At 35.3% G+C, this 27,644-nt stretch overlaps 5 protein-coding genes across 13 annotated transcripts in view; 1 reads left to right on the top strand and 4 right to left on the bottom strand.

The window, feature by feature from the left end:
* Positions 1-390: 390 nt before the first annotated feature.
* LOC117228582 (uncharacterized) lies at positions 391-19,127 on the top strand. Of its 4 annotated transcripts, none has more exons than XM_076520410.1 (8): positions 391-706; positions 1,103-1,502; positions 1,585-3,491; positions 3,565-3,798; positions 4,127-4,503; positions 4,629-4,859; positions 4,959-5,127; positions 18,064-19,127. In XM_076520410.1, the coding sequence occupies exons 3-8, from the start codon at positions 1,590-1,592 to the stop codon at positions 18,307-18,309; spliced, it is 3,159 nt and encodes a 1,052-aa protein (XP_076376525.1). In that variant the 5' UTR covers positions 391-706; positions 1,103-1,502; positions 1,585-1,589; the 3' UTR covers positions 18,310-19,127. The 4 variants fall into 4 exon arrangements, with proteins under 4 accessions (XP_076376525.1, XP_076376536.1, XP_076376533.1 ...); XM_076520421.1 differs by lacking the exon at positions 18,064-19,127 and adding an exon at positions 5,210-5,863; XM_076520418.1 differs by lacking the exon at positions 18,064-19,127 and having other exon boundaries at positions 4,959-5,863.
* LOC117228626 (uncharacterized) lies at positions 5,739-9,617 on the bottom strand. 5 transcript variants are annotated; one of them, XM_076520521.1, is made up of 4 exons: positions 9,525-9,617; positions 9,270-9,400; positions 7,191-7,571; positions 5,739-6,149 (listed from the first exon to the last, which is right to left on the bottom strand). In XM_076520521.1, exons 3-4 carry the CDS (start codon positions 7,566-7,568, stop codon positions 5,922-5,924), a joined length of 606 nt encoding a protein of 201 aa, XP_076376636.1. In that variant the 5' UTR covers positions 7,569-7,571; positions 9,270-9,400; positions 9,525-9,617; the 3' UTR covers positions 5,739-5,921. The 5 variants fall into 5 exon arrangements, with proteins under 5 accessions (XP_076376636.1, XP_033340368.1, XP_076376631.1 ...); XM_033484477.2 differs by having other exon boundaries at positions 9,530-9,613; XM_076520516.1 differs by having other exon boundaries at positions 7,191-7,615; positions 9,270-9,594.
* Positions 12,541-14,904, bottom strand: LOC117228628 (uncharacterized). Of its 2 annotated transcripts, none has more exons than XM_033484480.2 (2): positions 14,439-14,904; positions 12,541-13,555 (listed from the first exon to the last, which is right to left on the bottom strand). In XM_033484480.2, the coding sequence occupies exon 2, from the start codon at positions 13,516-13,518 to the stop codon at positions 13,075-13,077; it is 444 nt and encodes a 147-aa protein (XP_033340371.2). In that variant the 5' UTR covers positions 13,519-13,555; positions 14,439-14,904; the 3' UTR covers positions 12,541-13,074. The 2 variants fall into 2 exon arrangements, with proteins under 2 accessions (XP_033340371.2, XP_033340369.2); XM_033484478.2 differs by having other exon boundaries at positions 12,541-13,560; positions 14,439-14,868.
* Positions 15,345-18,168, bottom strand: LOC117228615 (uncharacterized). Its single transcript, XM_033484455.2, has 3 exons — positions 17,989-18,168; positions 16,537-16,726; positions 15,345-16,427 (listed from the first exon to the last, which is right to left on the bottom strand). Exons 1-3 carry the CDS (start codon positions 18,078-18,080, stop codon positions 16,218-16,220), a joined length of 492 nt encoding a protein of 163 aa, XP_033340346.1. The 5' UTR covers positions 18,081-18,168; the 3' UTR covers positions 15,345-16,217.
* LOC117228613 (uncharacterized) overlaps positions 18,269-27,644 on the bottom strand; it is a 10,153-nt gene continuing 777 nt past the window's right edge. Inside the window, exons 2-3 of the mRNA XM_033484453.2 lie at positions 22,858-23,211; positions 18,269-21,219 (exon numbers count right to left, since the gene is read on the bottom strand). Of these exons, the coding sequence (XP_033340344.2) occupies positions 20,896-21,219; positions 22,858-23,211 (678 nt within the window). The 3' untranslated portion in view covers positions 18,269-20,895. The remainder of the gene's footprint in view (positions 21,220-22,857; positions 23,212-27,644) is intronic.

The raw sequence follows: 27,644 nt of genomic DNA, 5'->3' as shown, positions 1-27,644 counted from the left end.
TGCAGCCGCAAATTATTGAGAGTGAATGCGGAAATCCTGGAAATTCTCAGGAGACACAGTCCAGGAAACGCAAAGTTGCCGACAAGGCCGATGCTGCGTTCGACCTACTGCAGAAATTGTGCAATAAAAATATAGACAAGGACGAGTTTTCCGTGTACGGAGAGTACGTTGCCATTCAAGTGCGAAATTTGAAGAACGAGTGCGCGAGGAGGAAACTACAACACGCGATCAACAACGCGATATTTTCTGCGCAAATGGAGGAATATAATGCCGCGCGGCATACGCAAGCGGCAAAAGCCAAACCGGTGAAAACGAGGCTTAAGGCTGTTGTCCACGAAGCGTCGCGTCCTAGACGCGTATCGTAGCGTATTAAATACGCGAAGACACGACCCGTCCACAAAGCGTACGTTTTGATTTCCGAATTCACGGAACGTAGATCAAATTTTCATCGGTTGTAAAAATGTCAAGCGACGGCAAAACGAAGAAAATCTCGATCGCATCTTTGCATCGCTGAATATTATTAACTGTAGAGTGTTCGCGGCTGCAAGTACATTAAGACAAGATGATAATAAATTTCAAGCATTTTACAGAATGCGGAAAGACGCATAAAAATCTTGTAGAACTAGTGCGGTCGAAGCATTGCAAGGCAGAATACAAATATGCGAGAACGTGTAAATTCCGAGGAAAGAATTTTGATAACATTAAGGTAGGTAGATATCAGTAAATTATTATTTATAGTTTATGTTCTAAAATTATTGTTTTTCTTTTTCTACTGTACTGAAATATACAGAGCGAGTTTGAATTGGAGATCAGGCGATTCTTTATTAAAAAATAGGAGCCAAAAATGTAGTATAAGAATGTTCGAGATTTAAATTCGAGATCCATTTCCCGGGTGGGGGGGGGGGGAGTATACCTGCATTCTACCAATTTTCAAGGTCTATATTTTCCGAAAACTGAGCCTGAAATAAAAAATCATGCTCGCTCATACATAAAGTAAGACAAAGGAATGAGCGAGAAAAATTATTTTTAATTTAAATCATTTCAAACAATGTGTATTTACAACGTGTGTTTTTTCTCATTTTCTTTTTCTTTTCGGTCATAGTCAGATAAGGTATGGTTGCATAGACATGGATACCTTCCGACGATTTATGCAAATGAAATGACTTCACTCGTTTCTGTGATTTCATTTATGAGCGACGAAATATGACCAGCGACTGACACATGTTGTACGCCGAGCGTAATGACGAATGAAAGATGCCTCTATCGTTGGTCCTCTATCGTTTTCATATTGCCCGCTATACGGAAGCGTATAGCAAGCGACATATGACATTGGATGTCATGACAGATGTAGTTCGTGAAAATAACGTGCTGCTGTCGCTTCGTCGACGGTCAGCGATGTTGCGTCTGTGACGCGTCTAAGATGTGACGTTTCGTGGACAAACAACCTAATATGAAATCTGTTGTAGTCATTTGTTTTCTACTTTAGCGGGAGTAAAATATTGGTACGTACAGAATAAAGTTTATGTTACATGTAATATTTTTTACGTTAATATATTATTTATTGTATACTAATTTGTTTCTTAGATACGATGAGTGAGACTATACTTTTAATAAATTTTCAACACATAAGAGATCGTATTTTTGATATTGGAAGAAACCTAAAGATAGTTGAGGAATTGATTCTGGGAACACAGAGCTACAAAAATGGCTTGGTTGTAGCAGGACTCTGTAACAAAATAAATAAGGGTTACAAAATATATATTGATACAGATTCTAATGATTCTGATCTAGACAATAGTTATTATGCAGAGGACTCGGAAGAAGTTGCAAGCATAGAATTGTATGATACTACGGCTATGATCGATGCTGATCGCACTACAAAATGTGCTATAGTTGATATTGAAATTATTGAAGAAAATAATAATGGTCAAAGTAATAATTTCGATTACATAGAAAGTTATGAAAAAAAAGAAGAATATCCATTGCCAGGTTGCAGCAAAGATATTAATAAGAACGTAAATAGTAAATTTAATATTCAGTTTGAGGAAGAAGCTGTAAAAATTTATAGTCTTCTACCACAAATGAAATATGAAAATATTTTTACTACGTTGTGCAAAAATAGCAATGCAGAAAATCGTGTATTGCTTACACTTTGGGATCTGTTGCCTAATAAAAGGCCAAAAGAACAAAGAAAAACTCAACAGTTTCCAACTATAAAGAAAGTTGTAGGTAATAATACTGTTAAAAATGATGATACCATTTTTCAAATTCAAAATATGGATGAAGATATTGAAATACTGTCTGATGATAATTTGGAAAATGATTTAATAAATCCATTTGACATTAAATTACTACAGAGGAAGGAAAAAGCAGTATTTGAACATAAAACTGCTTGTCAAATTCCAAATAAAATATTGCAGCCACCGAAATTAATATTAAATAAAAACTCAAGTGCTACTCCAAAAGACATGTTAAAATGTACAAAAAAATATGATGGTAATGGATCAAAAAATAGAACGTTGCTTTCAACAAAAAACGTATTTGAACAAAATTTAACAAATAATTTTGGAGAATATATGAATAAATACATGCAATATTTACAATTTGTGCAAAAAGCCAAGTCTAAAAGTTGGAAACATTTTAATTTTATAAGTAAGAATTCTATAAGGCAAACTTTTTTAAGTTCAAAATTTCAAAAACCTTATATTAAACCTTCACAATTTATTAAGAAAAACAATAAGCTGAAAATACAGAATGTTGCGAATACACCTATGTTAAAATATGATTCTTATTTGCATGATTCAAATGATAATATATTAGGCATTAATTCATTTGAACAGTTAAATAAAAAAATGTCAAATAAACAAAATCAATCCCGAACTGTAGCAAAAGTTGCAGTAGAAAGTTCAGCTCCAACACAAATATTTGAAGGTGTGAAAAGAAAGGAATGCATTCAGAAGGAAATTGTTTTGTCTTCAAAGGATGAAGAAGTATTTCAAAGTTTAAAATTTTTATTTCCTGAAATCAATGAAGATTATATGAAAGATTTATGTCTTGAATATTCTGAGAAGTATGACGATGGTATCCAAATGCTGGCACATTTAGAAGATTATATTATTGCAATTAGAGATCAGTCTCCCATTAGAAAGGAAGAAAAAATAGCCGAACAACAAACAATTTTAGCAAATATATTTACTAATGCCGATGAAACATATTTAAGAAAAATGGTACAATGCATGAAGGGTGATGAAAAGGCTGTAAGTGATTATATAGACGCCCAGTGCAAAAATCCCACTTATATTACAAAAGAAGAGGTTTCACGAAGGATAAAAATTCGAGGCCAACACAAGAAATATGAAAAGAACTTCGATGTAAGAATGTTTTTGGAAGCATTTCCAAATGCTTTTGAACATTTCGAAAATCCAGGCAGAAAATGTCAATTCAATGAAAGTGCATACAAATTTTTAAAACTGAAGTTCAAACATATCGAGGTATGCTGAAAATCATAATATCTTGTTCATAATGTATATATTTAGAATTAAAAAAAAAATTTTTAATTCGTAGGAGAACGTTTTGCACAATTATTATAAACGTTATAACTATAATTTAACTTTAAGTGCACAGGCACTAGAAACTGCAGACCCAGTGGTGAATCCTTCAGTGGTGAATTATGGTCATATAGCATATGATAATATTCCATTACTACAAGAATGTGCATTCATAGAAAATAAAGTACAAATTAGGAATTGTATGAATATGATAAGAGAAGATGAAATTAAAGAATTCGAAAAACTAAAGGTAACAATAAAAAAATGTACTAGATATATCACATATCTAAATATTATTTTTATTTTTAATGATATAAAAAAGTCTTAAACATAATATATTTATTGTTACATGTTATTGATATATTTCTGCCGAAGGGCATATTCTCTTAAGATTAATTATAAACGATCATAACAGAATTTTCTATTTACAATATTTATTCTTTAAGATATTTCAAATTGTATTCAAAACATTCTCTATATAATAAATACATCAGATTCATTAGGTGTTCATTCTTACGAAGAACATCCTATAGTGCACACAAATTGAAATAAGTTTAATTTGCATACATATTTTATAGAAAAATAATGAACTATTGGAGTGCGAATGCTGTTGTGATCCGGATTGTATGCCATCGAGATGCTTCACATGTAGCGATGGGCATATATTTTGTAAATCGTGTATGAAGAAAGGCATTGAAGTGAGGTTGGCAGAAGGAGATACACGCATAGTATGTTTTTTAACATGCAAAGGTGAATTTAGCTATTCTTCATTGAAGAAAGCATTATCTCCGACAGAGTTTAGCTTTCTGCTAAATAAACAACAAGAAGTTGAAGTTATAGCCGCTGGAATAGAGGGTTTGGTATCTTGTCCCTTTTGTCCTTTCGCATCTATACCACCTTCTGAAGACAAAATCTTTAGATGCTTTAATCCTGATTGTATGAAACAATCATGTAGGTAAGCTCATCATGAATAATTTAAGTAAGTAAGTAAATTTAAGTAAATTACTACTTCCCAATAATATATACCTTTACCATAACTTACATTCATCATCTCATATTATGTTCTTTTTTATACTTTAGGTTGTGTAAAAAATTAAATCATATACCATCAAAATGCTACGAGGAGAACAATGAGAAGGCACGCTTATTGTTGGAAGAAAAAATGACTGAAGCTATTATACGTAAATGCAAATCGTGTTCCAGGCAATACTTTAAAACTTCTGGATGTAATAAAATTACATGTCCTTGCGGAGTTTGCATGTGTTACATATGTGACGTACAAATTTTTGGATATGAACATTTTAATAATGGGTAAAACAAATTACGTATTACAAACTTCCAAACGATAATATTAATACATATCAGTTCCTTGTAAATACTGTCGTATATAAATTGTAAATTGTTATTTAGTGACTGTCCGCTCTATAGCGATGATCAGAAATTGCATAATGATACTGTCAATGCAGTTGCTAATGCAACTTTGCAGTACATAGCAGTAAAGGATCCTAATGTACGGATAGAAGCACTCGGTACTCTGTCGAAGAAAACGTCGATTGTTGTTCCTGATGCCAACGTTTCGGTAAGACTTCATACTGCTGTTCGTATGATACTTCAAAATTATATTTTATTGATTCATAATTGTTTTTTTATTCTCTATACAGAAACGAGTAAAACAAGTAGCACAATTCGACATGTAAAATTTTTCTTATTGTATTACGTTGAATTGTCGAATTTCTTACCAATCGTAAATCGTTCGAGTAATTTAATGCGATTACGTTTAAAAGTAATGTATTATTAATTTTTTTTCCATAACCTAACATTTATACTATTTGTTTTTATTGTAAGATATTTTCTACCACATTTTTTACGTTGGTTCATCTTCAGATAATATTCGTTTGTAATTTATTTTACAAGTTCAATAGAGACTAAGATTAATCAGATATATTACGTACGTTATATAATATTTATTTTTACGTTATGTTGTTATTTTTACGAATGCACGCATATATTTCACAAGTGCGCAATGTATGTATGCAGGATACGCAACGACATAATCTAGTAACAACTGATATTACGTCGTATAGTATGGTCTGAATACATGATTGGATTTTGCGCGCGCGCGCGCGCGCACGTGTGTGTGTGTATGTGTGTGTGCAACGAGACTGAAGGTTATAGAAATTAAGAAGATACTTTAATTATTGTTTAGAGTATGCGAAGAAAGATATTTTTTAAGTTTATTGATCTGCACGTTAAATTGTTCTATTACAAAACCTAAAGTACAAACGATTTATAGTAATAAAGTATTGAGAACAGAAGATTGTTCTGCTTGATTCCTTTCGGCAATCTCGTAACGTGCCTGATAATGTTAACTCGTCAAGGTCCAAGCCTAACGTCAATAAGACCTTCTCCTCCATGTGAACGAGAAGGTTCGTTTGTATCCGATTGCGGAGTTGTGTTCACGTTGTGATTATGTTTATCATTATTGAGATTTCCATCATTAGGATTGCCGTGATTATTGTTCTCATTAATATTTGGACCTTCGCCCGGATTCTGTCCCTGTCCAGTTTCCGACGGTTGCGTGTTAGCGCTAATAATAATCATCTGTAAACGATAAAGTATTCAAGTTAAACAAAAACTCGACGTACATTACTTTATGATATTGGGATCAAACAGTGCCGGATAATCGGAATTCTATCGTATTTAAAATCTCTTTTATCGTTGAAATTTAACGGGTAAGGAACATTCTAAGGATACAGAAATGTTCAGAAGACGTTTTTCTGCATACACACACGCTTCTTCATCCAAAGAAGTTTATTCATAAAAATTTAAAAATGGCGCTCTTTCGTGACAAGCTTTTTTATGGATTTTGCACAGCTGCACCATCTGTGCCGGAACATTGAACTCACGGCATTATCATCTGTGAATAATTTCGGCGAACAGTTCTAATACGCCGATAAGCTCACGCCGTATTCGCCGCTAGAATTATTAGGTTATGTAATAAGTCCGTTCGCGTTTTCTTGTAAGAAAATATAATTTTATTATATTATTATATTATTTTATATATTATAATAATATTATAATATATATATATATATATATATATAAATAAATAAATAAATAAATAAATAAATATATATATAATATGTTATAATATTATTATAATATATAAAATAATATAATAAAATTATATATATTATATTATAATATTATAACAGTTCTAATTCTCTGTTTCGAAATTTCGCCACAAGCGGCGCCACTTGTCACGAATCGCACTGTTTTCAAATTTGTATAAAGCTTTGTATATATGGATATGCATGCGTAGAAGAATCTTACGAACTGATTTCTGTATCCTCAGAATATTCCTTGGCTGTTAAATTTCTCCGATAAAAGACCGTGCTACACTCGATGTCGAAATTAGAAGAAAATTGCAGAAAAATGACGCATCGAATTTTATAGGGTCATCGTAAAGAGTAGATAGGATGGATACCTTAATTAGATCGCATTGAGACGAATGTGGAAAGAAATTTGCTAAACTGCAGTTCCCATTCGTATCGAATGTATTGAAATGAGCATAAACAGGATATTAGGAGGTTTGGTGAGTGATTTTTGAATCCCTGTTGATTATCACCGTATATAACATACCGTGTCTTTCGTTATTGGATTCTGGCAGACCCATTCAGCTTTGCTAAGGTCGATCGAGTTCATGTTGCTGGTTTGTTGATACCAATTCGCGGTATTCTGATCGCCGGGTTGAACACCAGGCAGTGGGAACGATGTTGGCGGTCGAACAGGTGGAAATTGCGACTGCGGTAGCGGTGAACAGCTGTGTACCTGTCCCGGCGGACATATTTGGCCCGGGGGCTCGAAAGGTTGACATGGTTGCGATTGCGGAGGTCCTGGATGTTGATGCGGAAGTCCTGGATATTGATGTGGATGTGGATGTTGAGGCCTCCATTGTCTCCAGAAGTTACTACCCTCGGCTACCGACAGCAGCAGACACACAGCGACGATTCCCTTCATTCTCTGACAAACAGGACGCCGATAATAAGCTCACGCCGTATTCGCCGCTAAAATTATTAGGTTATGTGATAAGTCCGTTCGCGTTTTCTTGTAAGAAAATATAATTTTATTATATTATTATATTATTTTATATATTAGTATTATATTATAATATTATATATACGAGGTAAATTACACTGAAATTATAAATAAATAATATATAATATAATAATATAATATAATATTATAATTATAATATATTATTATATATAGTATTATATTATATTATAATTATAATATATTATTATATAGTATTATATTATATTATAATATTATATTATATATTATTTATTTATAATTTCAGTGTAATCTACCTCGTCTCAAAGTAGACAGCTAAGTCTAACTTCGTTTAAGCTAAGTTGCATAGAAACAGCTCTACGCGAACGTGTCTGAAAATTCACATTTGAACTATCGCTTCGAATTCGTGTAATTTTCCTTGTCTCTTTCTGGGCGTCAGAGGCCCGCGCGTACGGATTTACTAAACAACCTAATCGTTCTATCAATTGGTAAATTTGTCCGATTAACTCTCGAAATCCAATCGACCACGTACAATAACAGACTTCTCTGTGTTTCACAAGCGAACCAACACGCAACGGCGGCGTACCGAGAATCCTGATGCACCAAACGATATTTCAACAGCGCACTTTTCTGATTATTATGACTGTTGCAACGGAACTGGCGTGTCGAATGAGTAGGAAAGAAACACTTGTGCCTCGTGCCGACTCGCTACTTGGAAAAACCGTGTGCACAAAGGAACCGTTGTCGAACTTTGACTCACGACGATATTTAGATCGCAGACGAAATTGAAAACGGAAAAAGAAGAAGAAAACAAATTTCTATTAGGGGGACCGGACAGTAATGTCGTTTCTGCGCATATTTATCTGTTTGAATTTAATGTAAACAAACGACATAACTTTCCGGTCCCCCTAATATTTTCATGGGAAAACGAAGATCGGAATGGGACGAGAATCTCTGTTCTTTAAGAAGTGGTCTTCCATAGTAAAAAAAAAAACGGATTATAGTTTTCACATACAGGGTGTCCCAAAAATGTCTCGCAATCCGAGAATGGGAGGTTCCCGAGGTAATTCGAAGTAAGTTTGTCCTTGGCGAAAGTGCAATCCACGGCTTCGTTTACGAGTTATTAACGAAAAAGAGTGACCAATGAGAGGCGAGATATGCTGGCGCGAGGCGGCCGAGCCAATGAGCGGAACCGAGCTTCGCGCGCTCATTGGCTCGGCCGCCTCGCGCTAGGCGAGCTCGCCTCTCATTGGTCACTGCTTTTTCGCGAATAACTTCTAAACGAAGCCTCGTAGAACATTTTCGCTGAGGAAAAAGTTGCTTTAAATGACCTCAGGAACATTTTTGGGATACCCTGTATACCATAAATTCGTAAAAATTCGTAGTCCAGTGCCGATCCTACGGATCTCCGGTTCGAGCTTACCCAACGAAGCGATTCTTTCGCAGTTCGAATGTTCGACAAATTAAATTCGCACGGGGAACCTAATCGTCCGGACCTGATGAAAATGAAATCGAGCGTTTCCGAGGGATCCCGTGGATTTCACAAGGTGCAGCCATCGCGTCGAGGAGCGACGATCGTCGACGTCGGGACCCGATGGTGTACGCTCGATGATCAAGGCCGATGATGTAATAAAATTCACTTACCGTCGAAGAAGCGTCGAAGAGCAAGGTTTCTGTCGTCGATGGCACCGATCAAGATCGAACGCGGAACTGCCGCTCGCCTGGCGAGACGTCGGTGTCTTTTGTGACGTACGCTTTTTTGCGTGTTCCGAGTCCTAAAAGCAATTTCGTTCGGTAAATATTAATGGACCGTGTTCGGTAAACTTTGTGATTCTTCTCTTCTCTTCCTACGGAAATATAAACAACGGCGTTCGTCGCGGTGTTACGCGATACGCGTACCGTACTTTGTCGGAGTGCTGCGATCGAACGGGACGCCGATTCTTCGGTGCCGGTTTCACGAATACTCGTGAAACGTAGCTTCGCGTAACGGAGGAAATAAATTGATTACCGCGCTACGTGCATGATTTATTGTAATTTATGCCGGAAATCGTGGCATGTCCGTTTCGCAAAAGGTCCGCGCAGGTCAGCGGATGTTTAATACCGAGGATAACGCATCGCGCGATAAGTCTCCGGTTTAGCTAAGAAAAACAAATTTTTCTTTTTTTAGAAATTCGAGTTAACTCGAGCGCGCTAAACTGGCTAAACTGTGCACACTTGAGATAATTCGAGCGGCGTTGTACTTTATGTTGCTATCATTTTTCACACTCGAATGCAATCGAGAATTGAAAATAACAATGTGAAAGCAATAAAAAAACAATCGTTTTATTGATATTTATCATTTACATGGGATTGTAAGCTATAACACTTACTTATTCAAGTATAAAATGTATCCTATTTCTACTTATCACTTACGACTTATCTCTTCCTTGTGAACCGCTTTCCGACAGCGTATTCATATTCAGATTCTGATTCGCTCATTTCTCAATATATATTTTACTAAAATATAATGTAAAATAAAATATAATAATAATAATAATAATAATAATAATAATAATAATAATAATAATAATAATAACAACAACAACAACAACAACAATAATAATAATAACAATAATAATAACAATAATAGTAATATTCTGAAAATTAGAATTGCAATAAAAATTTTGATTGTTTTTGTATTTTTGTAATTTTCTTGCCAAGACAACGTTCTAAATTGTGTATTTTTACATTTAAAAAAATTGATTTTTTTTGGCCGGCCTTTTTAAAAAAAAACTGTGCATTAAGGAGTTAATCGATACACGAAATTCTTTTTTAATCATTGTTTTGAAAATTGCGAAACTGGGGTCACTAAAACAACTGTAACCTGTAAACTGATCATCAAAATGTCATGAAATTTTGACATATATTGCTCGAAGGATGCTACTATCCAGAAATCATATAGGTTCGTCAACAGTGTTGCCATATATGTGTCAGACCGGAGACTTATTGAGCGATGTGTTACTTCTAACTGTATCCATGAAATAGAAAGTAGATTTATTCAGAATAAATCTCGAGTAATCGACGGTTTCTCGATGAATTTTGTTCGACAGCCGTGGAAATCTTATTCGTCGAGCAACAAATAATAAATGCGGCATAATCGATTCTTAGCAATTCTTATGAGATTTAGAAAACGATTATTAAGCTCCTTTCAGGCACAGCACGGCAATTAAAGAGGCTATTAACAGATTTCCGGTAGTTAAAGCGTTAATGTCGCTATCGGAGGATCGTTTGCAGGCGCAGCGATCGCAATTAGTTATTCGAGAACAGTACTCGCTTCTTCTCGTAGATGCAAAGTGCGATAAAACGATACCAGATGGCAAATAAAGAATGTACGAGATAATGATAATGAAACGATATTTCCATGTTTCAGAGACTCAATTTCGTACGCGTAAAATGCGCTTTGTCTTGTAAAGACGAACGTACTATAAGTCAGAAAAATGACTTTAGATTTACAGTTAAGATGGCTTCGAGTGCAAAGGGTTAAAAGCGGCGAAAGGTGATAATAACAAGTTCAGCGTAGTCGTAATCTATTACGTTGATTACTTTCGGTGCTCGGCAGTTTCGAACAAAATACCTGAAAAGATCATTATCGGTGCAGTTTTTGCGGAACGAAAATGCTTAATTCTGCAAGTATAATAACCGTATAATTGCGGTCGGTTTAGTCGCCTAAAAGCGGGCGTCGGTGCGCAAGGGGTTAAAATATCCTTCCGCTTGCGGTTGGGACCTTGCGCCGGGCCTTGTGCCATTTCACGAAGTTTACGGTTGAACGATGAATTCAACCGTTTGAGTCCCAGGGAGTATTGAAAAAACACCGTCGAAGAATCGCAAACAGCGCAACCGCGCTTTCTCTAAACGAGTACGAAAAGACCCAAGCGGCGCGACAGCGCTTGTTTTATTTTATGTCGAGAAATACCAAGCGGCGCGATAATAATGAATTAAACAATTTTATTTTGTAACGTATTATTGCATTATTACAGTATTATTCTACCTATTGTAAAATGTACTATTTGCATTAAAAGGAGCTGTGCGATGTGCTTGCTTCGGTAAATCCGAGCGCGCTTCGACAATCGGTAACGCACCGTCGGTTGTCCACAATGTTCGAAATGCGCTGGGTTTTCTCGACAGAAAATCTCAACGGCGCGGTCGCGCTGCTCGGGACTCGAACGGTTAATAAGAGATAATCGTGGGATCGTTGCTGCGAAAACAATCGTGTCACCGAATCGTTCAATAAAGAACCCGCATTTATCGGATATCGCCGTAGCGGATTCGCGTCAGCTAAGCGATTCGTCTTCGCGCGCCAACTCGCGAAGATGTCGGTGTTTCTGGCATTACTGTAAAGGACACGATAACGCGCGTTCGCAAATCACGGTTGGAACGAAATTATCGCCGCGCAGAAATACAGTTAATGTCTCTCTAATTGACGCTCGGATTGCGCACAAAAATGGGCAATTTCGGGAGAGGAGATACGATTATTCGAGCCTTGCGGTTTATTGTTATAGTTGTAAATATAATATAATATAAATATAATTAAAATATATTATATATATATATAATATATATTATATATTAATGTAATTAATATACAATATATATATATTATAATATATATTATATATAATAAAGTAGATTACTATATATATATATATATATATATATATATATATATATATATATAGTAATCTACTTTATTATAGTATATATATATAATTAAGATAGATTAAAGTATATATTATATAATATATATAATACATATTATATATGTAATTATATTAATATATAAATATATTATATTATATATTAATATACTAATATATATTATAATATAAATATATTATAAATATAATTAAAGTAAATATAATATAATTGTAATCGTATCTTCTCTTCCCAAATTGTCCATTTTAGTGGACAATCTGAGCGTCAGTAAGGGAGACATTACTACATCGCTCATTATTGCATTATTATAGTATTATTCTACCTATTGTAAAATGTACTATTTGCATTAAAAGGAGCTGTGCGATGTACTTGCTTCGGTAAATCTGAGCGCGCTTCGACAATTCGTGTTTTCTCGACATAAAATCTCAACAGCGCGATCGCGCTGCTCGGGACTCGAACTGTTAATGCCATTTGACGCGAAATTACACGAACTTGAAGAACCGAATGACTGAAGGATAGTTGTTAATTGACCCAATGGAACAACTTGTTCGGTAATAAACAATTAACGCGCGCGTTTTCGTTTCTGCGAAACTAGGAGACGATGCTAGGAATTTCAATCGCGTTTGAAATCGATTGGCAATGCGATTCGAATGCGACGCGCACACATTCTTCCCATTCGTAGGACACAGAAAATGCCGCGCGATGCCACAATTAACGCGAAGCGAATGAATTTATCGAACAGATTCGAACAATCTGATTACGATAATCGTCTTCGATTGTAATAAAATCGTTCCGCGGCGTCCTCGACGTTCGCGTTCGTTGTCTCTGCCTGCGACAAAAACGGCAACAAAGTGTCGATCGCGAGGCCGAACAACGGCGATTCCATGAGACCGGCGAGATCGCCGATCGGAGATTTGTTCAGCATAAGCATCGCTTTGTTCGCGAACGTTTCGACGAATTCGAGTGCCGCAGCCTTGAGGGCCTCGAGCAACGCCAATGTTAGATCAACGACGGTCTTGACGAGCCGATTGTCGGTGAGCTTGAGGCCGTTCAGGATGCCGAGTTTGCCCGTAGCGATGGCGTTCGCAGCCTCGATCACGGCTTTCTTCTTCAGTATCGTGGACTCTGTTAGATCGTGGACCGCTGTGTGCACGCCGTTCAGAAATTTCTCGTTGACGGTGAGGTCGTTCGATTGCCTCATGCCGTAGCCATGCGACGACGACGACGCCGTTGCCAGGCTGATCTAGGAAGAATTTTCTGTTACACCTCTCTCTGTTCTCCGTTCGTTGTTTCGTCATTTTCGCGAGCTTCGCAATTCGTTCATCGAATACGTTCGATTTGCAAATGTTGGAAAATGTTGTTCGAACTACGTATTTTGACCGACGAAAATGTTTCTGAAACAGTTTGTTTATTTATTTAGGCTTTAAATTATTTTATTTATTTATTTAGGCTTTAAATTATTTTATTAACTGATTTATTTATTTATTAAGGCTTTAAATTATTTTATTTATTGATTTATTTATTTAATTTACTTATTAAGGCTTTAAATTATTTTATTTACTGATTTATTTATTTATTAAGGCTTTAAATTATTTTATTTATTGATTTATTTATTTAATTTACTTATTAAGGCTTTAAATTATTTTATTTACTGATTTATTTATTTATTAAGGCTTTAAATTATTTTATTTATTGATTTATTTATTTAATTTACTTATTAAGGTTTTAAATTATTTTATTTATTGATTTATTTATTTAATTTACTTATTAAGGCTTTAAATTACTTTATTTACTGATTCATTTATTTATTTATTAAGACTTTACATTATTTTATTTAAATATTTACTTATTAAGTCTTTAAATTATTTTATTTATTGATTTATTTATTTAATTTACTTATTAAGGCTTTAAATTACTTTATTTACTGATTTATTTATTTATTTATTAAGGCTTTAAATTATTTGATTTACTGATTTATTTATTTTATTTACTTATTAAGGCTTTAAATTATTTTATATATTTATTGATGCTTTAAATTATTTTATTTATTAATGCGCGCAAGGAAAGAGAATAATAATGAAAATACGCACGGAACCGTGTAGCGTTCGAATTGAAACTTACGAGGACGAAGACTGTCGTTAGCAACCGCATACCCGCTGGATACCCTTTGTCGAACGAATTAGGACCGAATAATGTTGGAAGACCGATCACGCTCTTATATATTTCAAGCTGTCGGAGATAACAACGCGATTTTCCAAAATTTTCCGGCTCGAAATTCTAAGCATGCGTGATTACCTCGTAAACTTTCACCTTCGACACGGTATCTCTCATTTCTGATCGTTCGCTTATCGCTCGGTAACGAAAATATGTCTGTTGCGTCAAGATGCGACGAACGATTTACATTATTTATATTTTCAGATACGATCATTCGAGCCTCGCGGCTCATTTTTATAGTTACCGATCCTCTTTGCGGCTCGTTTTCATAGTTGCTGACACGTTAGATGGCATATATATTGGGTTGGCAACTAAGTAATTGCCGATTTCAGTTATAGATGTCTCTCACTCCCATTTTTATGATATCCGTAAATGTTATATTATAAAATTATCATTATTATTATGTTATTTTTTATTATCCGCGAATGTTAGCAACTGGACAAATTGAATGCAGCGGTCAAGGAAAAGCGACCAGAATTGGTCAATCATAAAGGTGTCATTTTCCAGCAGGACAATGCTAGGCCGCACACGTCTTTGTCCACTCGGTAAAAATTGATGGATATTGGTTGGGAATTGATGTTACACCCACCATATAGCCCTGATCTCGCGCCATTGGATTACCACTTATTTCGATCCCTGGACAACTCCCTTCGTGGTAAAACTTTTAACGATGATGACGCTGTAAAATCTCACTTAACTCAGTTTTTGGCCGAAAAGGATCAGACTTTCTACGAGCGTGGAATTTTCAAGTTGTCAGAGAGATGGCGAAAGCTCATCGAACAAAATGGAAAATACATTACAGATTAAACTTCGTTCCAAGTAAAAAAATTTTTTATTTCATCGAACAAATCGGCAATTACTTAGTTGCTAGCCCAATAGTAGTTAACACTATGCCGTCCGCAGATCTTAGATATGATTCTTTTGTTTGACGCCGGCGTAATAGCTTGGAAATGTTAGATTTTTAAAAAATTTCGAAGATGGCGGTAATATAAATTCCTAAAATTAGGATATGTCATTCAAGAATTTTCGTACTTAATTCTTAGTTAAATAAGCACAATGTTATAGTTACCCGAGAAACAGTTCAAATGTTATTTCAGTTTTTTAAAATGCCACCAAAGTTTTTGCATGGCACCAGCGTGGTGCGTAGTGTTTTCTTAACTATAATAATATTATCGCGGACGGTATAGTGTTAATCTTAACTATAAAAAAAACCTCTTCCCAAATTGTCCATTTTTGTGCGTAATCTGAGCGCGAATTCGGGAGAAATTACTGTATTCAAGGCTCATATTTATAGTTACCGATTGTCAACAACTATAAAAACAAGGAGTAAGGCTCGAATAATTCTTTTCCCCGAATCGTCCATTTCTGTTTACAAGCCGAAGGAAAATTAGAGAAAATTTGGGAAAATTAATTTGACAATAATTTACCAATAATATGTATATATATAATAATAATAATATACAATATATATATATATATATATATATATATATATATATATATATATATAATATACTAATAATAATAAAAATTTGAAATTTCTTTGAACCGTGTCGTTTCGTTTAGAAAATCACATGTCGTTTGCGGAGCGTTTATCTTCCTTTATAGTACTTCTGATCGACGTTTCAGGGATACATTCGATTTACAAAAAGCACCAGAGACTGTTGTAAAAACGTCCGAAGTCGACTAATCGGGATTCCTTGGTTCCTCCGGTCGCGTGGAGAAATCATGGGAGTCCGGTATCCTCGAGTTTCTCGGGTTCACGAATTTTATATCGATCGGTTGTGCTCTATCCGAGTCGCTTTTGCCCAGATAGGTGTTCTCAAGCAGGAAAGCGGCAGTCATCAATACGGACACACCGGCGAAGATCATCCACATCAGCAATTCCAACGCGACCTGTTCCATAAATTATACGGTGTTCCGTTAATTGTAAATTTTCAAGTCGCACGGTTAATTTCGCGGTGTCGTTGAATGCCTCGTTGAGCTTTGGCGCCGTGAGCCTCACTTCCAGGACAGCGCGAGCGATGATTTTCACGCGATCGTTTGCGGTGGCGCATTGCCAGAACATGTACGGCGCGACGATGATCAAAAGCAGAACGTCCAACGCGTTCAACAGGTACACCGACGCCGAGTTCGCCAGCGACAACGTTTTATTGGATCCGCGGAATAATGCTGTATCGGATTCTCTGTGCACGCTGAAACAGAGGGGGAAAAGCTGATTTCGTACGCTGTGAAAAGTTTTTTTCATAATTGAAGTAGAAGCATTTGTCATCTTGATCGTTTAACAGGTTTTTTGACATTTTAGGCACACGCCGGAAATACATAAAAAATAAGGATTAAAACGAATATTAATTGTTTGATAATTGTATTTTATTTAATAAAATATATTTAATATATAATATATTTAAATATAATATATTTAATAAAATATATTATTTATTTAATCGCAAAAATCTGCAGGTGAACTCTATTCATCCTCGCAGAGCTGCGACGGCTGGGTATACTTTGACCCAGGGTACTTAGATCTCTCTCTCTCTCTCTCTCTCTCTCTCTCTCTCTCGTTCACTTAATTACTCAATCTTCAGAGATTAAAATAAATTAATTGCTGTTACGTTACCAACAATAGAAAGGCTAATAAGTCTGCAAGAAGTATCTTCAAAAATATGTTTTGAAAAATTACTGAACAAAGCTCGGAATTGTTATAAACATGGTCAACGGTGCAGTCGTGAAAATGAACCCTTCGTCATTCGAGGGTTAAAAAAAACGCGCTGTGTTTTACTATCTTTTTAAAAAACATTCAATACTTGAAAAACTGACGATAAGATTTTGACGACAAGTATATAACGAGAATTTGCAGGATTTCAGAGAGGGACGAAATTAAAAAAAAATTAAATTTTTAAAAAAAGGTATCGATACCAAATTAATATCAAATATCAATATCAATATCAAATCAATATCAATATCAATATCAATATCAATATCAATATAAAATATCAATATCAATATCAAAGGTATAACCAGTATAACAATTTAGTTTCGTTTTAACACTTAGCCAACCGAACGGGGAGATCTCCCCGTTTTTAATTCAGTCGATTAACGACCGAATTGATAATTAATGAAAAATTAGAATGATATAGAATAATATAATATATATATATATATAGAATATATATAGAATAATATATATAGAATATACAGAATAATTAATGAAAAATTAGAAATGATTGCTTAGTTTTATTACGATTTGCAAGTGGTACGAATGCTGAAGAAGTAATCGATGCCATTATAAGTCCGCTTCATAATTTTTGTTTGATCGAATGAAATATTTTAATTTTATGAAAATTTTTGAGGTTCCTAGGCGCGGTCGTGGAAGTGTTAAGGTTATGTCGTTTTATGGGACCTTCGATCGTTGGAGCTCTCGAAGGCACAGCCTCTAATTCGAAGCACAGTCGCTTACCTGTTCACTTTATTGCTGATTTGATTCGCGTCGATCATCTTTGTGAAACTAACGCTGTTTGCTCGCTTCTTACAGGTTAGGGGCGAGGACATGTTATTGCCTGCAACCGCATCGAAGCATCGGGAGACACGGGAAATTTTTAGGACGCCTGCCGACGATATAAGCCAGCCAACATTGGATGATCGAGGATTGTCGAGGAATATTAAAACGTCAACATCGTTGAAGTCAAGCGCGAGACTGAATGACACATCGTGGATCGAAAAAAAAAAGATCGGTCGCCCTCGGTTCACACCTGTTTTTGTTTTATTATACCGAACATAGAATATTCGAAGAAAATAGTGAAAATTTCGCTTTATTTCGTAGGAGTGTCGTCTGTTCTGTCCGCATCAAGCACGGAACTATTGGGTTGGCAACTAAGTAATTGCCGATTTGTTCGATGAAATAACAAATTTCTTTTTACTTGGAACGAAGTTTAATCTGTAATGTATTTTCCATTTTGTTCGATGACCTTTTGCCATCTCTCTGACGACTTGAAAATTCCACGCTCGTAGAAAGTCTGATCCTTTTCGGCCAAAAACTGAGTTAAGTGAGATTTTACAGCGTCGTCATCGTTAAAAGTTTTACCACGAAGGGAGTTGTCCAGGAATCGAAATAAGTGGTAATCCGATGGCGCGAGATCAGGGCTATATGGTGGGTGTAACATCAATTCCCAACCAATATCCATCAATTTTTGCCGAGTGGACAAAGACGTGTGCGGCCTAGCATTGTCCTGCAGGAAAATGACACCTTTACGATTGACCAATTCTGGTCGCTTTTCCTTGACCGCTGCATTCAATTTGTCCAGTTGCTAACATTCACGGATAATAAAAAATAACATAATAATAATAATAATAATAATAACTTTATAATATAACATTTACGGATATCATAAAAATGGGAGTGAGAGACATCTAAAACTGAAATCGGCAGTTACTTAGTTGCCAACCCAATATTTCATAAAACTCAATGTTTTCGTAAATTTCCGAATATGAAAACTCAATGAATGAATTAAAACTGCGACTGTTGTTACTTGTATGTCATCAATTATCAGTATTAAACGTATAATGAAATTGTTTTTACAAGATTACACACTATATAAACTGTTAGATTTTATTACTTTTGTAAAGTACCGCAGTATTTGTGCCGTCCGCAGTAATACCCACACTTATCCTACATCGCGACGGTACAAATGGAAGACTGTTTAATGTGTACAGTACGGGTCGTTCATTTGGGCCGGCGTCGAGCTCGAACAGCCGAGCTCAACTTTGTTTACAAAAACTAACGACGCGCTAGAGTTTTTATACACCGTGAGCCGGCTGATACCAATAGAAACAAGGTGATCGACTGGCGATCTAAAATTTGTCGATTTCATTTTAGACGATTACAAAGAGTCAGGTGACAATGAAAGCGCAGGGTTTCGTCGGAAGCTTAACCTTTTAGGTACGGCTCAATTCTGCGCGAGGCTATTTCTCTGGACGGCAGAGTCTGATGTGTACTGTACAGAGTCTGATACTGTATATCCTGTCTGAATATATACAGGGTGTCCCAAAAATGTCTCGCAATCCGAAAGTGGCGGGTTCTTCAGGCCATTTGAAGCAACTTTTCCCTTTACAAAAATTTTCTCCGAGGCACCGTTAACGAGTTATTAACGAAAAACAGTGAGAACAGAGATCAGCTGCCGCGAGGTGGCCGAGCCAACGGCGCCAGCGGTCGAGCGGTCGAATTCCAGCTCAGCTGGCGCGAGGCGGCCGAGCCAGCGGCGCCAGCGGTCGAGGCGGTCGAATCCCAGCTCAGCTGGCACGAGACGGCCGAGCCAGCGGCGCCAGCGGTCGAGCGGTCGAATCCCAGCTCAGCTGGCGCGCGGCGACCGAGCCAATGAGCGGAACTGGGCTTCGTGCGCTGGTTCGCTGGGCCGCCTCGCGTCAGCCGTAACTCGATTCTTATTGGTCACTGTTTTTCGTTAATAACTCGTTAACGGTGCCTCGGAGAAAATTTTTTTAAAGGAAGAAGTTGCTTCAAATGATCCGAGGAATCCGCTATTTCCGGTTTGCGAGACATTTTTGGGGCACCCTGTATATATACGATATAACTAATAATTACATATAATTTATCAAGTTTCAGTAAAACGAATGGCGGTCAATGCGAAGAGTCGAGTAAAAAAGCTCGGCACGGGAACGTTATTAACTATGTTTCACGGAAAAATTAATTTTCTAAAATATTCTGTCGCCCCGACGCAAGGATGCGGCGACGTTTACAGCATCGGAAAGAACGTTCTCGATTTATGGCACTAAAGAAACGGCGGTTCGATCGATTAGGGTCACGAATGCTTATGCATTTACAGCGATTTATACGCGCTAACATATTAAAACCGATTTAACATTAAAGTTCAGGCCTTCTCCGGATTGATCGGGGACAATTTTTTACCGCTTTCATCGAGTGCGCCGATAAATATCTTCGGTAAGAATGTATTTGCGAACGAGACAGAAATGTCACAAGACGCAGAAAACGACGGAGAGGCCAGCCTTGAATTCGAGAAGTGCCAGCGGACACGTTAATCGGTACGCTTAATGTTCCATTTCGATTTTTTCTTTTCTTTTTAATTCGATGAAACTTGAATCTCATGAAATTCATTGTTGTTAATATAATCTTTTAGCGATTCGATTTCGATGAGAGAAGCAGTCGCGGCGACTGAAAGAAGAAACCGAGAATTTGCATATAAACATCCGCGGTTCGATTCGAAGCCTCGTTACGACTCGAGGAGAAGAGCCTCTCGCGCGTCGTTAAATCGTTTCCCCGTCGACGTCTAAAGGATTTCGACGATTATTACAGGCAATTTGAGACGTGTACGCGTCACCGGGTGAAAGGATTTCAGTAAGCTGGCAGACGGTAATAGTAAGGCCTGTACGGTTGGTAGCCGTAAGCGTAATTATTGACACGGTGTTGCCTCTTCGCCTGCTGTTGCCTGTAGACGAACAAAGGTCTGAACACTTTCGCGTCCTGTGCCTCCAGGTCCTCGGAGTCCTTCCTTGTGCCGTCCGCCGCTTCCGGTTTCGCTGTCGCGCCGATGGACCTCGCCGATCTCGGAGCTGCGCCTCTTCGCGTCTGTTGTCTCGCGGCAACAACTGGTTTCTGCACAATCTCGATTTCTCCGTTGGTCGTCAGATGCTCCTTGGACTTCCCGTACGCCTCGATCTGTCATCGTTACAAAGATTTTCGTTCGCTCAGATTCGGATCGTTCGTTTTTGCGAGTACAGTTAATGTCTCTCTTAATTGACGCTCCGATTGTCCACAGAAATAGATAATTTAGGAGGAGGAGATACGATTATTTGAGCCTTACGGTTTATTGTTATAGTTTATTTATATAGTATAGTATATAGTATAGTATATAGTATAGTATATAGTATAGTGTATAGTATAGTGTATAGTATAGTGTATAGTGTATAGTGTATAGTGTATAGTATATAGTATAGTATATAGTATAGTATATAGTATAGTATATAGTATAGTATATAGTATAGTATATAGTATAGTGTATAGTATATAGTATAGTATATAGTATATAGTATAGTATATAGTATAGTATAGTATATAGTATAGTATATAGTATAGTATAGTATATAGTATAGTATATAGTATAGTATATAGTATAGTATAGTATATAGTATAGTATAGTATAGTATATAGTATAGTATAGTATATAGTATAGTATAGTATATAGTATAGTATAGTATATAGTATAGTATAGTATAGTATATTATAGTATATTATAGTATATTATAGTATATTATAGTTATTTCCGCAATTATAAAAACGAGCTGCAAGGCTCGAATAATCGTGTCTCCTCTTCTCAAATTGTCCATTTTTGTGCAGACATTACTGTATGCAAAACAGGGTGTTGCCGGAAACGCGACCGTCCTCGGCATTTTGATCGGAATCATGTTTTATATGTTCATAACGAACTTTAAAAATTAATGAACTTCATCTACCGGAAGTGTTTATACGGCACACTTAATTATTCCCCTGTGGCAAAAGACAGTTTAATTGGTCGTCTGTCGATTAACGATTCCGGAAGAAATGATTGAGTTAAATTGTCATTGCTGATGAAACGTGTACTAAATAATTTATTATAATAATATTAATAACTTCTGGTAAGCAACGTGTTGAATTCGGTATAGTTAACACTAGAATTACCAGTCAAAATAACTGGTTTCTTATTTTATTTATTCATAGTTCCTGATGTTATAAAATATTATTATTAAAAATAATACTTTTAGGCACACTTCTTTATCGAAGCATATATTATAATGAAAAACTAGTTGCATTTAATATCGTAACAGCTAAGAATATCTTGATAAATTGTGATAGGCAGATGCCTTAAGAAGAATTAAATAAATAATAATAATAATATTATTATTATAATTATAATTATAATATTATTATTATTATTATTACAATTATAATATTACTATTATTATTATTATTATTATAATATTATCATTATTATAATATAAATATACAAAATAATAATATAAAAGCAAATACATTAGTCGCGTTTAGGACTCGATGGTTCCAATTAAATTCTAATTAAATCGTTGAGAAGTCTCTCGAGTTTTCTATTTCATTTAGGGTTCGATTGCAGCCACAAATATAAGTTACAAAAAGAATTCTACACGAGTTCGAAATTAAAATTCGCAAAGAAAACTGTAACAAGTAGATGTTTAAAAATAAATCATCCGTCAGAAATGAAAAATAACGAGCAGAACAAAGGGACGATAAAGCTTCGGCAAGGAGATCTAGGAGCTCGAGAATGAATTCCCAATTTCAACTCACCGATCTGACAATTCTCGGTCTGTACTCGATCACCCCCTCGACGTTCTTTTCCACGATCTCCTGAATGTGTCCATTATTCTCTAGATTCTTCTTCGCCGTTCCGTACGCTCGAACACCAGGAAGATCCTCGTCGGAGTTAATATGGATCTTCTCCACTTTCCCATCGAAGCCGGTCTGGTTTTCAATGTGCACTCTCCTGGTGCGGCTGTTCCCGCGGAATTTCCTCGGAAGCCGTGCCGCCGCGTTTCCGGCGTTCTCCAAATTCGGATCGGAGGAATCCGGCCGTGCGTCGGAGCTCTCCGCCTGCCAGGGCCTCCCAGCCGCTCCAATATCGAACGAGACCAAGAACAACAGCTGAAAATCGAGTGCAAAGGGTTAACAAATATAAACACATTCGATGATGTTGAAACTATTTCGGAACGTGGCACAGTAATTTTTATGGCGCCTCAGAGTCGCCACTCGAGTGTAAAAGGTTAATATAACTATACCAATATTGTTTAATTTCAAACGCGATATAGAAATAAATCATAATTAATATAACATAAGAAAATGTTCTGCACAGAAATATTATCGCGTTTTAAATTAAACGATATTGAGATATTTTTATTAACGAAGGAATCGTATAATATAAAAACATGAGAAAATGTTCTGCACAGAAATTGTATCGCGTTTCAAATTAAACGATATTGGTATATTTTTATTAACGAAGGAATCGTATAATATAAAAGCATGAGAAAATGTTCTGCACAGAAATATTATCGCGTTTTAAATTAAACGATATTGAGATATTTTTATTAACAAAGGAATCGTATATTATAAAAACATGAGAAAATGTTTTGCACAGAAATTTTATCGCGTTTTAAATTAAACAATATTGAGATATTTTTATTAACAAAGGAATCGTATAATATAAAAACATAAGGAAATGTTTTGCACAGAAATATTATCGCGTTTTAAATTAAACAATATTGGTATATTTTTATTAACAAAGGAATAATATAATATAAACACATAAGAAAATGTTCTGCACAGAAATTGTATCGCGTTTTAAATTAAACAATATTGAGATATTTTTATTAACGAAGGAATCGTATAATATAAAAACATGAGAAAATGTTCTGCACAGAAATTGTATCGCGTTTTAAATTAAACAATATTGAGATATTTTTATTAACAAAGGAATAATATAATATAAAAACATGAGAAAACGTTTTGCACAGAAATTGTATCGCGTTTCAAATTAAACGATATTAGTATATTTTTATTAACAAAGAAATCGTATAATAAATTAAACAATATTGGTATATTTTTATTAACAAAGGAATAATATAATATAAAAACATAAGAAAATGTTCTGCACAGAAATTGTATCGCGTTTTAAATTAGACAATATTGGTATAGTTATATTAACCTTTTACACTTGAGTGGCGACTCTGAGGCGCCATAAAAATTACTGTGCCATGTTCCGAAATAGTTTGAACATCATCGAATGTGTTTATATTTTAAAAAACTGTGCGAAGCAGTTTTGTGTAACTGCTACTCGAGTCACAAAATTTAATGTCGTGTGTATAAAATGGAGTAAGTTATTTGAAATGGAAATATTATAGATCGGAGAAACTATTTTAGATTTCGAGTTAAAGTAGCTTCGAGTGCAAAGGGTTAACAAAGGAATCATGTAATATAAAAACATAAGAAAATGTTTTGCAAATTAAACAAGATTAGTATATCTTCATTAACAAAGAAATCGTATAATATAAAAACATAAGAAAATGATAATAATTCAATTCAATTTGTTGTTATAGAGTGGGACTCGAATAGTCTCACCGTGCCCCAAAGAGTTAACTCCTTGATTTCTCAACGTGTCCGACACGTGACGGAGATTTAACCAGTTAAATATAAATGCTATTCCTTTGCGTTTAGTCTGAATAAAAATTCTGATTTCTTGTCATCGGTATTTATAAACATTTAGGTAAATGCAGACACACGATAAACATAAATTATCTTAATTCTTCTTAGAAATTATTACAATCGTAGAACTTCTAGTCACTGTAATTATGAAGAAAATGGTACGGCAAGGGGTTAAAGGTTGCCAACCAGACCCCAGATTTCGTGGATTCATAACAAACATAAGTAGTCGCGATGTTAACCCTTAGCACTCCGAACCATTCTGGACGTTGGCTACCAGCTACTCAGCGCCACTTTTCGGCAGAAACGGGCATTCACAGACCCTCATATTATTTAGTATGGTTTTGGAACTAACTAACATATTATAATGATATTGGACTTATATGAATTTGGCTGAAATCGAGAAATTTGCAAAAAGATCGATATTTTATTTTTTATAATTTTGTTATTGTTTGTTTTATAATTTTGTTTTGTCGTTGTAATCGCTACCTATGCGAACTCTTTCTCTCGTCGCCTTGTTGCTTGGACGATATCACTATCACTGCTATCAAAACGATAGACTAACTGTAGAAGAAAACCTTCTACAGTTAGTCTTTCTAACATATCTGTATAAACGTCTATCTGGAGCTCATTTTCGCTGCTACTTGTGTCATGAGACTTATTCGTGTTCGAACGTTTTGCCATTGTTCTAATAAAAAATACGAATAAATACATAGGTTGAAAATTTCTAATTGTTATTACTAACTCGCAAGATGATATTTACCAAAAAGCTTTTACCAAACAATTTATTTACCAAGAGAAGAATCACTTTTCCGATTTTCTCACTCGTTAGATCTATCTATACCGCGCGACGCTTCAAACCAGACTGAGCTCAGCTTTGAAAATCTTTTCCTCCAGATTTTATGATTATAAATCTCACTATACAGTGCATGCTATGTTCGCATACCGATCTTTCTTCTACAAACTTGCCTTATCGCTCTTTTCAAATGACGCCTTTGAAGTGCTCGGACCGTCGTGAGCACGCCTCTCACGTTCTCGTCAAAACCCGCTGACATTTCTTGTGTGTGTGTGTGTGTGTGTGTATATATCTTTTATATCTTTACTATATAGTTATATATAGTATAGTAGTAGTAGTAGTATAGTATAGTATAGTATAGTATAGTATAGTATAGTATAGTATAGTATAGTATAGTAGTAGTATAGTATAGTAGTAATATAGTATAGTAGTAGTATAGTATAGTAGTAGTATAGTATAGTAGTAGTATAGTATAGTAGTAGTATAGTATAGTAGTAGTATAGTATAGTAGTAGTATAGTATAGTAGTAGTATAGTATAGTAGTAGTATAGTATAATAGTAGTATAGTATAATAGTAGTATAGTATAGTAGTAGTATAGTATAGTAGTAGTATAGTATAGTAGTAGTATAGTATAGTAGTAGTATAGTATAGTAGTAGTATAGTATAGTAGTAGTATAGTATAGTAGTAGTATAGTATAGTAGTAGTATAGTATAGTAGTAGTATAGTATAGTAGTACTATATATAGTATAGTATACTTTTATATCTTTACTATATTATTATATCTTTTACTATATTTTGATTTGACTTCTTGTGCCATTTCAAGAGAAAACTTCAGGGAAACATGCATGTCTGAAAAAGTTGCGCTGAAATAACTCAATTCCCCATAATCACTAATAAACTGCCCACTAAATAACTGTCCCACGAGAGGGGACATCCGAGTGATATGCTAGAATTACGATGTCCCACGAGAGGGGACAGCAGAGTGCAAAGGGTTAAGTTGCACTCGGGTCGCTGGAGATCGTCGATACGATTTCAATCGTGGCTCACGGTGGTTCGCAGTTTCGAGATAACGATAATCATTGTCGAGGAACAATCGGAGACTTCCTGTTTCGCTCTTTCAATCCGGAGAAAATGGAACGCCTTATACTTCGTAAAATTCAGTATGAAAATAACTCTTTCGTTTGTCTACGGTGTTAAGAATCGTTGGACAATTTTAAGCTAGTTTTCGCTGTATTTTCTGTTGCAAACAAGCCAAGGCTTTGTTTAAAAATCGATCAAAAAGCAAGCAATCGTTTAAAAACTCGTGGCAAAAATAAAGCAATTGTTTAGACTTGAGTGGAGGTAAAAGAATCGTTTAAAAACTCGTGGTAAAAATAAAGCAATTGTTTAGAAACTCGCGTGGAGGTAAAAGAATCGTTTAAAAACTCGTGGTAAAAATAAAGCAATTGTGTGGAAACTCGCGTGGAGGTAAAAGAATCGTTTAAAAACCCGTGGTAGAAATCAAATAAATATTTTAAACCGTTTAAAATCCCGCGCAAAAATATATAAATACGTAAAAACCCGTGTAAAAATATATAAATACGTGAAAACCCGTGCAAAAATATATAACCGTTTAAAATCCCGCGCAAAAATATATAAATACGTAAAAACCCGTGTAAAAATATATAAATACGTGAAAACCCGTGCAAAAATATATAACCGTTTAAAATCCCGCGCAAAAATATATAAATACGTAAAAACCCGTGTAAAAATATATAAATACGTAAAAACCCGTGTAAAAATATATAAATACGTAAAAACCCGTGTAAAAATATATAAATACGTAAAAACCCGTGCAAAGATATATAAACGTTTAAAAATCCGTGTAAAAGTGCACCAACGTTAGATGCCGATAAATAAATAGAATGTCAGAATATAAATAGAACGTCTTTGAAAACCGTGTAAAAAGAATCCCGGATGTGCAAAACACGTTCCAGTCAATCGCGTTACATCCCGCGCCGATTTTTATTAACCAGTTAGCTGTGTTCGACGAGTATACTCGTCGCGGAGAAACGGCAATATTTTGTGACACGACGAGTATACTC

Source organism: Megalopta genalis, chromosome 1, assembly GCF_051020955.1.
Source record: "Megalopta genalis isolate 19385.01 chromosome 1, iyMegGena1_principal, whole genome shotgun sequence".
In the NCBI taxonomy this organism is placed as follows: Eukaryota; Metazoa; Arthropoda; class Insecta; order Hymenoptera; family Halictidae; genus Megalopta; species Megalopta genalis.
The sequence above is the reverse complement of the archived record's forward strand: the minus strand, read 5'-3'. Positions and strand labels throughout refer to the sequence as shown.